Source organism: Coturnix japonica, chromosome 2 (genome assembly GCF_054131305.1).
Source record: "Coturnix japonica strain WE chromosome 2, WE-NBRP24, whole genome shotgun sequence".
In the NCBI taxonomy this organism is placed as follows: Eukaryota; Metazoa; Chordata; class Aves; order Galliformes; family Phasianidae; genus Coturnix; species Coturnix japonica.
In genome coordinates this window covers 76,051,846-76,066,194 of record NC_140664.1, presented here as the reverse complement: position 1 = coordinate 76,066,194, position 14,349 = coordinate 76,051,846, and the positions used below count along the sequence as shown (strand labels likewise).

At 36.5% G+C, this 14,349-nt stretch overlaps 1 protein-coding gene across 2 annotated transcripts in view; it reads left to right on the top strand.

Moving 5' to 3' along the window:
- Window positions 1-14,349, top strand: part of EXOC2 (exocyst complex component 2) — a 119,430-nt gene that overhangs the window by 72,559 nt on the left and 32,522 nt on the right. For both annotated transcript variants that reach the window (XM_015854490.3, XM_015854493.3), the window contains exons 18-23: window positions 2,735-2,815; window positions 3,327-3,386; window positions 4,096-4,157; window positions 5,054-5,120; window positions 7,022-7,138; window positions 9,946-10,087. In XM_015854490.3, coding sequence (XP_015709976.2) covers window positions 2,735-2,815; window positions 3,327-3,386; window positions 4,096-4,157; window positions 5,054-5,120; window positions 7,022-7,138; window positions 9,946-10,087 — 529 coding nt within the window. The remainder of the gene's footprint in view (window positions 1-2,734; window positions 2,816-3,326; window positions 3,387-4,095; window positions 4,158-5,053; window positions 5,121-7,021; window positions 7,139-9,945; window positions 10,088-14,349) is intronic.

The window sequence follows — 14,349 nt, the reverse complement described above, 5'->3', positions numbered from 1 at the left end:
AGCAGCCCTTTCTCACTTGAGGAGTGGAGTGGTTCAGAACTGTAAAAAGATGAGTTTTTTAGTATTTCCTATTACCACACTTGTACAGGGAGAGGTAAAAAGTTAATTCTTTGTCTACAGTATAACCACTTATCATTAACCTAGAGATTTTGTCACTTCAGCTATTGAATTGTGTATGTATTCCTTCTCACATTGATGTTCTGTAACTGAATGCAGATTTTGTGTTGAAAAACTCCTTGAGTGAGCTCAGTTACTGTGATTGAAATTTAGGAACAAAGTAGATAAAACTTTGCAGTTCTAGGGTGAGTTCAAAGCTGAGAATAAAATGGTTGAGAATTTACTTCTTACCTAAGTACAATTTCTATTTCTTTCTGCTATTTTATGTATGCTAAAAGAAAGCCTTTAGTAACTTCTACACAACCTTCGTCTTATTATTTTTAAATAAATACGTGGTGTTTTCTTCCCAACTATCAGTAAGATTTTTCAGAACCAGATCTGTGTTTGCAGTATTCATTTTTTAAAAAATCAAAAGCAGTTCAGCATATGCCAGTTTATGATAAATTACTGGATCTAAAATACATTATAAACCTAAAAATAAATAATACACTTTTTTTCTTTTCATATGCATACTCATCTGTATGCATCTGTATCAGCTTATGGGGGATACTATGCATTAAAAATACATATAAATAAAGGCTTTGTATATATGCCACCTATTGAGACAAGAAATAAGATCTGGACATGAAAATCTGTAGCTTAACTGCCTGTAGTAGGATTATTTGAGTATCAGGACAATTACTGCTGACCTTCAGTATGATTTTGCTGATATAATCAACAATAGCTTTAATTGTTAAGTATCTTATGTTAGGGATGGTTTACTGGAGTAAAGAATTCTTTTTAAGGTCATAACCAGTTCAGTTCACATCAAGATGCTTCATAACTTAGTAGGCACACTTCCATGGAATTGGTTTTTAGCCGAATAAATAGGTCACTTCTCTGTTATAACGAGAAATTGAAGTGAGATGCAACTAATTTGGGAGGTTGCCTACACATAGCAAGTGACTTGAAACCAATTTCAGATAAACTAGTGAGATGCTTTCTGGAAATAAACAGTATTGAGTAATGGCTAAAACACAGCAAGCACCTTGTAGATGTGACTTAAAAACACCCTGTGAAAGCAAAAAGGCCCTGTGGGAGGGAGAATTGCTTTGTGTACGTTATCTAAGGGAATGCTCCACAGACTTTTTCTAGTTTTTCTTGTTTGCTTCTATAAATACGTGTTCAAAGTTGAGTAGGAGGGCATGAAGCAGTCACAATATACATATTGCAGGAAGGGATGTTGTTGAGAATTTGAGTGTTATAACCAGATTTGTAGCTTCTCGTCTTGGTTTCAGTTGTGAATGACTTGGGCAAGTCCCTTTACTTTTCTGTTTTTCACTTTATGCATCTGTGAAATGGACGGACACGAGGAGGAAAGAGCCTCTGCTGATTTTTTTTTATTATTATTATTTTTAATGTTGGCTGTATCCTAAAAAAGCTTTGTTAATAAGCATTTAACAGCTTTTTATCTATTTAGAAGTTAGCCATGGATTCCTTGTGCACAGCATCTTCATAGATTCCCCCTCTTGAAGCAGTGGTTGGGACATGACAGTGGTGGCAGTTGATTATGTTTTTTACATAATGAGATAATAAGTCTAGTGTTCACCGTAGCAAAAATGAATCAGTGCAAACAGGGACCAATCACTCTCTTTGGAGATGTGTTAGGTTTATGGCAGAAACTATTTTAAGAAGATAGGAAATACTGCTGCAGGTAAGAGAATACAATAAGACAGAGAGCCAGCTTTCCTCAGTTTCATTATGTGCAAAGAATAATGTATCTGAATGGATTTCTTCTCCTGAGGTGTGGTGTTCTATGACAAAATACAAAAGCAGCACTTCACTGTTCTTTTCCTTCTAAATCGATTGGGAAAAATAATAAACAGATGTTTAGAAATTTTACATGAGAGTGATGTCAAGCTGAAAATCATGTTCTGCCTCCATCCCAGCATTTACAGAAATACAGCTTACTCCTAAGCCTTAAGTGGGTGACATGCCATGAGCTATCTGCTGTTTACACAGTTTACACAGCTTAGCTTTTTCATCCATCTCTTTGACTGAAAGGTATGAATTACTTCCCTCTTTCGTAGAACAGTGACACCAATCTGCATGATACAAAAGCTTTCTGCCTAATACCAACAGGCAGTCTTAGAGAATAGGGTGACTTAACAGGGAAGAAAGAAAGAATGCCCAGAAAAACTGACTAATGACTATGATGCTGTGAACTCATTTGCACTTTCAAAGTGAAATTGGTACATGCCCCAAGACATTTTTACTTCAGGTCTGGAAATCTGGAAGTTAAAAAAAAAAAAAAAAAAAAAAAGAAAAGAAAAGAAAAAGAAAAAAAAAAAAAAGCAAACAAAACAGTTCCCTAAGCCAGTTTTTTTTTCCTTCAGCTTCATGTGTGAAAGTCATTTCAGTCTACACTTTGTAGAAGATTTTTGCTGCAATAAAATGTAGAGATAATATATATCTAAAGTGAAATTCTATCCCAACTTAAATCAAGGGGGTATAGGGTAAGTTGAAAATAAAGAGTTTAACCATACAGCATGTGAGGTTTTTTAATGTATTTGCTTGTTGCAGTATTCGTTTTACATGACATGCTTATCTAGAAGCTAAAAAGTCATTTGTCTTTCAGCCTTCCCATTTTGAACAGTGCATTGTCCATTCCTTGCAATCTCTTAAAACTGTGCTGGACTGCAAACCTGGAGAGGCCAGTGTAAGTTTTTACATATACTTCTAGTTTTCTTCTTTTTCTGCAAATTACTATTATGTTTCGGATGAAGAACTTTCAAAGAATGGTACAGAATTTTTACTTTTGGTGTATTCTCTTCACTGCTGCTAGCTTTTAGGATTTTGGTTCCTCCCGTTGGACCATTCTGTGTATATGCTCTCCTCTCCCTTATTTTGTATTTTATGACTAGCTTGTCGAGTTCCTTACTGATCATTATTCAAAAGACTCTGCAGTGCATCAACCCTGGTATCTAAGTACTGGAGTTTCCTTGCCACTAGTGTTTTCATGCTTTCATGCTTGTGAAAGTGCTTATTTATTTGGACTTATAAGAATGGGAAGAAAGAATATAATGGAGAATAATCAGAACTGATATCTGAGGAAGCACTGTGTCTCAGCAGTCATTCCCATGATTTTGTTTTCACTGTATGTACACATTTATTCAGGCCTTCCATGAGCGTAAGCCTTACGAAGCTATAATAATGTGTTTTCTCTTCAGGTGTTCCAGCAGCAGAAAATACAGGAAGATGTGTGCCAGTTAAGCATTGGGATCCTTCAGGTAACTCAAACATTTTGAAGTATGAAATTGTGAACAAATGTGAACAAACAAAAATAGATGCTTTGAATCCTGCCCAGTTCCCAAAAAGTAGCTTAAGTTGATGGTAGTACATTGTTTCCCTAGAAATGCTTTATACTTCAGCAGAGTATTTTGCTGAACCCCCGTCATCATGATGGAGACACTTGCTGAGCTGTGATGTCAGTGTCAATATACTGTCATAAAGGGAGCAGTGCTGATTTCTGTCTGCTGAGGATCTAGCTTCTAATTGCAAACCAATATTTTTTACAGTAAGCTTTAGTATTTAAAAATAAATATATTTGAAATCTGGTAATAGCATGCTTTAGGCTTCTGAATTAATTTTATAGTATTCTCAAATAAGAAATCTTATGGCAAAGCAAAGATTGGACTTCATTTTAAAAAAAACAAAAAACTGTTTAGACTGATGTCTTGAAAGTTATTGGCAATGCTTTCTTCACAAATGAGATTTTAGCCGTATATGGTGGAAATAACAATTGTTCTTTTGCTACAATCATCGATGTGATGCATATAAAATTAGAAGTAAACCTTTAAAAGGCACAAGGTAAATAAGTGGAAGGCAATAATGATTGTTCCTTTTCTACTGACTACTGCCGTAGCAAATTTAAGATTCTTTTTTTTTTTTTTTCCCCTTCAATTCTAATAGGAAATGTCTTGCTCTCTTGTATTTTAGGTTTTCATAGACTGTTTGGAGCAGTTGAGTACCAAGCCTGATGGTGACATAGATACGTCACAGTAAGTAAAATAAACATAACCCACTTACAGTGTTTTGAATTTGTGGGTGCAAGTATCAAATTGCGGTAAAGGTGGTGGTTTTGTGCCTTCTGGTATTACATATTTCATATTGATACTTATGTATTAATACTTTTGCATGTGGCTAGTGAGACTTGGAAATATGAGCAGATACATTTTACTCCAAAATATTGAGTGATGTGAACTGATAAGTATTACACAAGATAATGAAGATGGTATTTGTTATACAAGTTTATTCAGTGGAAGGCTTGGTATCATGCTGTAGATCTTGTGTTGTTTTTGACATGACCTTCCATTAAATGAATTGTCCTTTTCTCTGTCTATTCATGGAGTCAAAGCCACTGCTTTTCTTCTCTTCAATTTTGAATGGATCGTCTAGTATTTCCACTAAATTCATAGGAGTTTGTTCCACAGTTGCTCATGAGCCACTTGTTTTGGAGACCAAAACTGTCAGAGTAGTCTGAATTTCCAGGAGCTCAAATAATTTCTTAGTAAAATGCTTGAGACTTAGCAAATATTGGTACCCTCAACTTGTGTTAGGAAGAGAGCAATTAACTGTGTTTCTGATGTCACTTTTATTTGCAATTTGGATGCCACTGTTGACTGGGTAAGTGTAAAAATAGATCAGAATCTGTGGCAAACCAAAGAACCTAAAGAAAGTGAAAATGCTTTTCAGAAAAGTCTGTAGCTAAAATTGTACTGGCTGTCCACAAAGAACTTGCAGCATTTCTAAGCATCTTCTCATGGACTACTTTATTATCTGCTGTGAGGTATTATTCAATAAAATACCATTCTGTGGTTACAGTTTGTTCGTTGAATTCACCATATGTCAGGTACTCAAAATCACTTATGCAACTCATTTTAAACAATATTCCTAGTCTTTCAGTTGATGTTTCATCTCCGGATTTGTTTGGAAGTATACATGAGGACTCCAGTCTTACTTCAGTAAGTTCTGACTTCTGTTTTTACAAGTTGATGTGAAACTCAGTACTTCTCAAAATTCCAGCAGTATGGTTCTTTTTATCTTTCCTTTTCTTTTTTAAATTGTTTTAGATTTTTTTAGTTTCCTTTTTTGAGAGGCATTTTCTAGTGTAAATATACATATATATGTATACGTACATACAAAAACTATATGGATATAATGCTTGAATGTAAGGGTATTTTAAATATATTTAAAATATAAATATTTTAAAGATACCACTGTCCATGGTATCTTTCCATAGTACCTTTAATTAAGATTATTAAATAATTAAGAAACTAAAATGGTATCATTGAAATCAGTGAAAATAGCCCTAGTGCTCAAAGAGCTGAGGGCTTGTGTTTTGATTAATCAGCATGTTTTAAATGATAAGAACTATTCTGGTCATCAGTTACTTTTTTTAAATACATGGAGTTATTGATATTGAGCAATATAATTTTTGCCAAAAACTTTCTTTGCTGATGGTAGTGTTGATTATTTCTGTATTTCGGTTGAGACTTTGTTAAGATATCAAAAAGTTTATATTCTTTGCACTAATCCCAGCAAGAAGCCTAACAAATTCCTCTTTTGAGGTCAATGTGACTTGGTACGGGATTAAATGTCAGAAGCTTTACCACATTTATAAGAGCTGTATGCATTACCACTGCAATAAACAATTTCAGGTTGCAAAATCGAGCTAAATTATCTGAACTGTAGACTATAATAACATGTATCTTTCGTTCTTAAAATACATGGATTTTGACATAAATTGCTGGTGGAGTTCATGGCCGTTCCAGCCTTGCTCCCACGTGTCACTGAAATGGCTGTTGTTGTGTTGTTGTTTTTTCTGTTTATATCAATAAACTAAAACATTACTTAGGACTTCAATTACACCACATTTATTTTCTTCTATAAATCACAGAACACCATCTCTTCTAAATGAATGATGAGAATAGAAAAAATAATGAGTCTGTTGTATACCAACAGACTAACGTGTAAAGTAGTAAGCAACTGCACATCTCAGTATCAGTCATTGTATTACTGGAAGACAAAACTGTCAGGAATTTTTCTGAGTCTGAAAGTCAACACAACTTTTTATGAGATCTCCACTGTGATTACGGTGATGTCATTACCAAATAATTTTGTTTTCAAAATATTTGCCATTGTTGATTCAGAATTGCCATCTGAGATTGAAAGTTATTTGTCCATTGGTGGGAACAAAAGGGAAGAGAGAAAATCAAATTATTGAAATAGCAGTTGTATCTTTTTGTTTGGTTGTCTCCTCTTTGGAAATTACACCTTACTGCAACAAAGCCAGGGAAAGGCAATTCTGGTATCTCAACTCCAGTGTGTTTTAATCTTCTTGTATGTATATGAAAGTTATAACTACCTAGAATTTTTTAAACTGCTGAAGTTTTATCAACTACTACAAAATCTTCTGGTATTTTAGAATGGGCGGATGCATTTGTTCAGTACCTGTTTTGTTTCCCATGTTTTAGCCAGCTTCATGTGATGATGATCTTCAGTTATATTTCTACAATGGTCATCAGTAAATTTCTTGAAACAGTAAAAGCTAAAAACCACTTCCTGAGTTGTCCAAACCTAATTTCTGTAAATAAGGCTTAACCACAGTTCTGAATTAGTCACTGTTATTCCAGTGAATGCTCTGAATCCTAGAAGAAAAACCATATATGTTCATTCATTACACCTGATATTCACTCAATTATCGATGTTTTGTTGACAGAAATATTACTTAAGTTCATTTTATTTATGGGCATGCCTACTACACATGGTGTCAATATGATAGTACACACTAAGATTATTGATCATGTCGATACTTCTTGTTTTCTCACTGTTGTCCTCTTTCTCTTTTAAAATAAATTTTTAGGAACAAAGAGTTTTAATTGCACTCAGTAACTGTCGCTATCTGGAACGTCATACCTTCCTAAACATAGCTGAACACTTTGAAAAACATGGCTTTCAAGGCGTTGATAAAATAACTCAAGTAAGTGGGAACACAGGGTAGAAGTATGACTGCTTGAAGTAATCAGTTTGTACTTGTTTTGCTTTCTTTGGGAATTAAGCGTTCAGATATCCCAAATGACTCTTTAGTGAGCCTTCTACCAATGTGTGGAACTACAAGCATCACTTGAAGGACACAGCGGTGATGATACATTTGTATGCATTCTTATAATGCCTATATAGCTAGTGTAGAAAATAAATGTGACCTCTTACTCAGGTTTTTGTATGTTCCCTGGCAAAGCTTATCAGATTTCTTAGTAAAGCAGTTTAATGTCAGTGTTTTCTTAATGCAGAGAGTAAAAGATCATTATCTGAGAAATACACTTGATAAATTATTTCATCTGGCAATCTGCATTACTGATAGCTGTTGTTCGTAAACTAGTTCAGTTTTTTGTTGTGTTTGTTTTTTCCTTTTCTTTCTTTTCGAAGAATGAAAATGTCAAAGTGGGCGGCAGTAGCTGTCTCATTTCCCTGCCTTTTTGTAAAGATTAATCATTTTTTTAATGAGAAATGTTTTTTAGCTTACTCCTTAGAGCCATAAAGTTTTTTTATTTCCAGAAACATTTGTTGACTGTTAGTAAAATGTTACCTCTTCCGGTATAGAGTAAAATATTTCACTCAAACTGATACTTATACCATACTGTATGTGCTTTGTCCTGTTCAGCCACAGAAATTAAAAAACACTTCCAGCCAGAGGATATTTTTGATAGCGCTTATGTGGTGTTGATAGCACACGTGTATTGGTAGCAGATAATTGAAATTATTCTGTATGTCATCATTCATTCCTGCTGAGACAATTAAGAGTTGAGCTACTTACAGTTTGTGTTGACTATACAGGAAAATGAGACGCCTCTTATGTATTCAACACTCTGTCTTTACTGAAACGCATTACTTTGATGTGGCTGTATCTGGTAGGCTCGTAAATGACAGAATTCAAATGTTGCAGTCACAGGTTAATTTCAAATCTCTGTTAACCCTTTGAAAATAGTGATTGATGCTGTCCTACATGTCTGATATGTGTCAATCAGCAATGCTAGATGTGAGGCATTGAATAATCATTTCAGATATTTCTCATCTTAAGATGGCAATTTTTTTGAAATCTTCATTAAATTTAAGAGAGTCTAGGAATTAGCCTCAGAGGCTAATAGGAACAGCCTGTGGATATTTATTCACTCTCCCTAATCAAAAGGAATTGAAGGGGGAAATCTCTTGAAACTCCTTCCTCGTATATGTTTTTTCACTAAGGGAGAAAATAAAGTTTAGTGAGATTGCTCAACATTTTTGAATGTGTTCTCTTTCACATTTTAACAGGCTGTGGGAGAGAAGAGGAAGTAGAGGAAATACTTGACTTGATCTTCAGTTAGGGCTAAATTCTCAGTGCCTAATGAAAATCCTGCCTTCAGTATGTGGGTCTTTTCATGACAAATAAAAGGAGGTTTGCCAGAAGAAAATCAAGAGAGTTATGGTGTCTAAATTGTTCCTGGTCAACAGATTAACCACCTGAACTTTTCTGAACTTAGCAGATTCTTTGACCTCAGTAATACCTCTGCTTTCCCCTGAACTCATGATCTCATTCCTGAAGTTGTATCTCCCTTCCTGACACAGAAATTGCTGTTTCCTTTTCTCCTAACTTGGTAGTGCATAGGTATGCCAGAGAACACAGTTTAGAGCTATCCACGTAGTGAAGAAACTTCATCCCTTATTCTGCAGTTTATTGAATTAAACCTTTTGCCTGTCTTTCATGGAGAAAGGAATGATAAAGAGTTGCTATTTTTCCTTTCTTTCTTTCCTTTTCTGAATTGCCTGTTTGATCTGGAGCCCTGCCTGCATCCTTGCCTTTACAATCCCTTAACTTCTGTAAATTATGCAATTATATTAATCTGTTGTTTTGATTTTTTACCCAGTGCGTGAAGAAAATGAGCAGTAGTTGAAAAGCTCTTACTCAGACATAAATACATTTAACCAAATGTCACACGATTTTTTCAGTATATTGTATTTGCATTTAGCACTTATTGCCATATGAAGTTGGAACGTTTTATGGTATGCAATGTATTCCAGAATTGTTTTAGAAGATATAACTACAAAGGGGCTGCAGTGTTTAATAAAGTAGATCTGTGTAGGATGTAAAGTTTTTCAGATTCAGTGAACAAATTCTGTGTATTCCATTAGCTTCCAGTGTAGTTAAGCTGTGTAAAGTACTAGAAAACTCCATTGAGAGCTCTTAACAGAATAATACCATAGGTGTTTGTGAGCTGCAGCTTATGCATGTTATATGAAGATGCCTTGGAGTGGGGAAGTTCACATAGGTTTTCAGAAGTCAGTGGCTCCTTAATATATACATCTTCAGATGATGAATCTATAACAAGAAATTGTAATGCTTCAGTTGGTAGATTTCAAGTATTCTAATGAAATCTTCATGTTTTATAATGGAAATTATTATGCATATATTCTACATATATATTCTATGTTCAGTTGTTTACTTGATGCAAGATCAAGGCATCCTAACAGACAGAAAAAACTTATGCCAGTAGTCAGTTATGGAATGATCTGCCTGCTTTGTTATTTCTTAGATCTTTCCCAAAAATTCTTCGTGCTGAGCACAATCAGAAAAAGCTTGTATATTAATTGGAATTAAACGATTTTGTGGGATTTTGTGCTTTTTATATACTTTATGCACTGAAAAGTATCCCTACTTGATAGGGAAAATTAAAGACAATGTTCTAAGGTTTTAGGGTATATGATTTAATATTTGTAATTAATAACCTTTTTTTGTTTGTTTTTTTTGCTTAGGCTAGTATGGAATCCTTGAAAGAGTTGGATCAGAGACTGTTTGAAATGTACATTGAATCCAAGGCAGATCCCATAGTTGGGTCATTAGAACCTGGCATTTATGCAGGATATTTTGACTGGAAAGATTGTCTTGTTCCAGCAGGTAAATATCTGCTTATTAAACTCTGAAATTACTTTAACAGTGATTGATAGAAGATAAAATATACTGTACAATTAAAAACTTTCTTCTACTCTGTTTTTAATTTTTGACAAGTTCTCATTATAAGTTCTTTCTCACAGGTTTTGTTTAATTTTTAAATCATTTCTGAATACCCCCAAATGATTAAAGCAGCTTTTATCACTGATAATCTTTTTAATGCTTGTTTTTGTGATTATTTTGCTTCATTGCTTATATAGAATAGAAATTATTATAAAAGACATCTTTGCTATTTTCTTATGAAATTCATTGAGATTGTTTGGATTTCTTTCCAAAGACTCCGGCCATTTTGGTAATAGACATAATTACAGGTCTGAAAAGGTAAAATTATGAGCAAATGTGTAATATAAAAGTAGTTCAACAACAAATGTCAAACCATTGAAGAAGGGCAGGAATACTGTATTTAGAATGACTGAGATGTTAGTCATTTACTTAAGTGCTCTGAGAGCCTCCATTTTAGAGAAGCATAATAAGAGTCTGGTTTGTTGTTCTTTTTTTTCCACAAGTGGATGCTGTGCACATTAGGTTTAGATCCTCTGAACATGGTATTTATGTGGAAATTAGTTGCAGCAACTTAGTACTTGCTTTTTTACATGACATATTAATTTTCAATAAAGAATTGGTTAGATGACAATTCATATGTTCTTGGCTTGATTGTTTTACAGAGTTGTATTTAGTGCCCTTAGTAGAAATTTTGTGATAATTTAAAATTAGGTGATTACAAGAAACATTTGTAATCCATGGGCTACAGCGCATGCTAATTGACATAAATGCAGAAACTGTAGGGTTTGTTACTTTTGAAAGCAGTATTTCTTTTATCTTTCATTATTAGTTTTGTGTTTGGAAAGTATGCTCTGGTATGTGGAATAGAGGTAAATTTTAATCTTATATCTAGGTTGCTCCAAAAGTAATGCATCATATTTATTACCATGGAAGCTACAACAGATATAAAGAGCATAGTAACACTCTTTGAAAGAGAAAATTCTCAGCTACAAAATGCATTTTTTCTACATGGCCATAAGCAGCACTGCTCTGCATTTTCACCAGTGATGATCAGGAGCCTGTATGCTATACTCATGAAAATCTTCATGTATAGAAGTGATCCACTGGCACTGCCATCACTGCTGAAACATACCACCCACTATTTGGTGTGGATCTAACACATTCACTGTTTGGTTTCTGTAAATGTTTAGCAAGCATCCATGAATGTCAGGGAGTTCCGTTTTTTCCACATGGAGGAATTCAGTGATAGGGCTTTCCTTCATACCCTCTTCTATATCAGACACCGTTTTGCATGGCTGCCTCTCTGTTGCCATCTGTCACGCAGCTACAAAATGCCAGCGATTATTGGTGGGAAGGTTCAACCTCTTCTACCATACCACTAACATCCACCTCTGATGTCATGTGCCAGCATAATAAAATAGGAGGCATTACTTTTACTGAAGTATCAGTAAATACTTATACTGAAGTATACTGTATACTGAAGTATCAGTACAGCTCCATTACTGAAGGAGCTGGCTGAGGTGGTTGCTGAGCCGCTCTCCATCATATTTGAGAAGTCGTGGCTGTCAGGTGAGGTCCCGGATGATTGGAGGAAGGGTCACGTCACTCCCATTTACAAGAAGGGGAGCAGGGACGACCCGGGTAACTACAGGCCGGTGAGTCTCACCTCTGTGCCTGGGAAGATTATGGAACAGATCCTCCTGGACAACATGCTTGATCACATAAAGAACAAGCATGTGATCCGAGACAGCCAGCATGGCTTCACCAGGGGAAGGTCATGCTTAACTAATCTTGTGGCCTTCTATGATGGAGTGACGGCGTTGGTGGATGAAGGGAAGGCGACCGATGTCATTTACCTGGACCTGAGCAAGGCCTTTGACATGGTCCCCCATCACATCCTCATCTCCAAATTGGAGGGAGGTGGATTTGATGGGTGGACAACTAGATGGATAAGCAATTGGTTGAAAGGCCGCAGACAGAGGGTGGTGGTCAATGGCTCTATGTCCAGGTGGAGGCCGGTAACGAGCGGCGTCCCTCAAGGGTCTGTCTTGGGACCGGTGCTCTTTAACATCTTTATTAATGACATCGATGAGGGAATGGAGTGCACCCTCAGCAAGTTTGCTGATGACACCAAGCTGAGTGGTGCAGTTGATACGGTGGAGGGAACAGATGCCATTCAGAGGGACCTTGACAGGCTGGAAAGCTGGGCTCGGGTGAACCTAATGAGGTTCAACACGGCAAAGTGCAAGGTTTTGCACTTGGGCCGGAAGAACCCCAGGCACCTGTACAGGCTGGGAGGAGTTGTCCTTGAGAGCAGCTCGGCTGAAAAAGACCTAGGGGTCCTGATAGATGAGAAACTTAACATGAGCCAGCAGTGCGCTCTGGCAGCCCAGAAAGCAAATGGGATCCTGGGCTCCATCAGGAGAGGGGTGGTCAGCAGGGATAGGGAGGTGATCGTCCCTCTCTACTCTGCTCTTGTGAGGCCCCATCTGGAGTACTGTGTCCAGGTGTGGAGCCCTCAGTACAAAAAAGATATGGAGATTTTGGAAAGGGTCCAGAGGAGGGCCACAAAGATGATCAGGGGGCTGGAGCACCTCCCCTATGAGGACAGGCTGAGGGAGTTGGGTTTGTTCAGCCTGGAGAAGAGAAGGTTGCGGGGTGACCTCATTGCAGCCTTTCAGTACCTGAAGGGAACTTACTCCCAGGAGGGGAGTAAACTCTTCGAAAGGGCTGATAATAGCAGGACTAGGGGAAATGGTTTTAAGTTGAAGGAGGGAAGATTTAGGTTGGATGTTAGGGGTAAGTTCTTTACTAGAAGGGTGGTTAGGTCCTGGAACAGGCTGCCCAGTGAGGTTGTGGATGCCCCGTCCTTGGAGGTGTTCAAGACCAGGTTGGACGGGGCCCTGGGCAACCTGATCTAGTAAATGTGTATGTTTGGTGGCCCTGCCAGGCAGGGGGGTTGGAACTACATGATCCTTGAGGTCCCTTCCAACCCGGGTAATTCTGTGATTCTGTGATTCTGTGATTCTGTGTGACAGAACACAGGATGAGGGGAAATGGACTCAAGTTGTGCCAAGGTAAGTTTAGGTTTGATGTTAGGAAACACTTCTCTACAGAAAGGGTAGTTAAACACTGGAATAGGCTCCCCCGGGAGGTGGTTGAGTCACCATCCCTGGATGTCTTTAAGAGCCGTTTGGATGTGGTATTCAGAGATATGATTTAGTAGAGGGTTATTAGAGTTAGGGTACTATGGTTTGGCTGTGGTTGGACTTGATGATCTTTAAGGTCTTTTCCAACCTGAGTAGTTCTATGATTCTATGATTCTACTTTTGAAGCTTCCCTCATATATGTGGAAATATACAATATTCACTACTAGTATAAAAAAAGTTTGACTTCAATTTCTCTACTTCTGACCATGATTAGATAATTCTGAAAATATTTGGAACTGTTCATCAGTGCTGTTCATCATTATTTCTTTGTAGAACTAGCAGAAATTGTGTGTATATTACTTCATGCTTCCAGTTACTCTACTGGAATAGGAAATACTACTTTCTATTTGTAGAACCACTGAGAAACACAATATCCCAAATGCTTTGCCATGCTGATGCCATCAACTTTATTTCATTTTTAGGATCAAGGCTCCAAAGTCAACATCACTTGCCAAATGACTTATATCAATGTAAATCCACTGTAAAAAAAGTTACACATATGTACGTCTACCGATTCTGTTGTTGAGCCATATAGATCAATGCAATAGAAATATTTCCTGGTTTCCATTTTGTTTGCTGCTTACTTTCTTTTAAACATGAGTAGAAGTTATGTGCAGGGTACACAGTTTTTAATAATAACATGATATCCTACATGGGTGCACTTGTTTCTCAAAATGGAGGCCATGTTGGAGATAAAATGGGATTTTGGATTAACTGGAGCTGTTGCAGGCAAAATTCCACTCTCAGCAGTTAGATATTGAAATGTTGTCATGGTTTTGTAATGTTGCTGTCAATATTCCAATTTCAATCAATATACTATATCAATATATTGCTGGAATATTGACAGCAACATTACAAAACCATGACAAAAGTGAATGAGAAAGGAGGAAAAAAAGTAGAGGCAGAATTCTGTTACTGCCTCTGCGGGGTTTTCTACTTCATGTTGTCAAGTCAAATGAGCATCTTGTCTTTATTTTTAAAACACCTGCTTTGAAT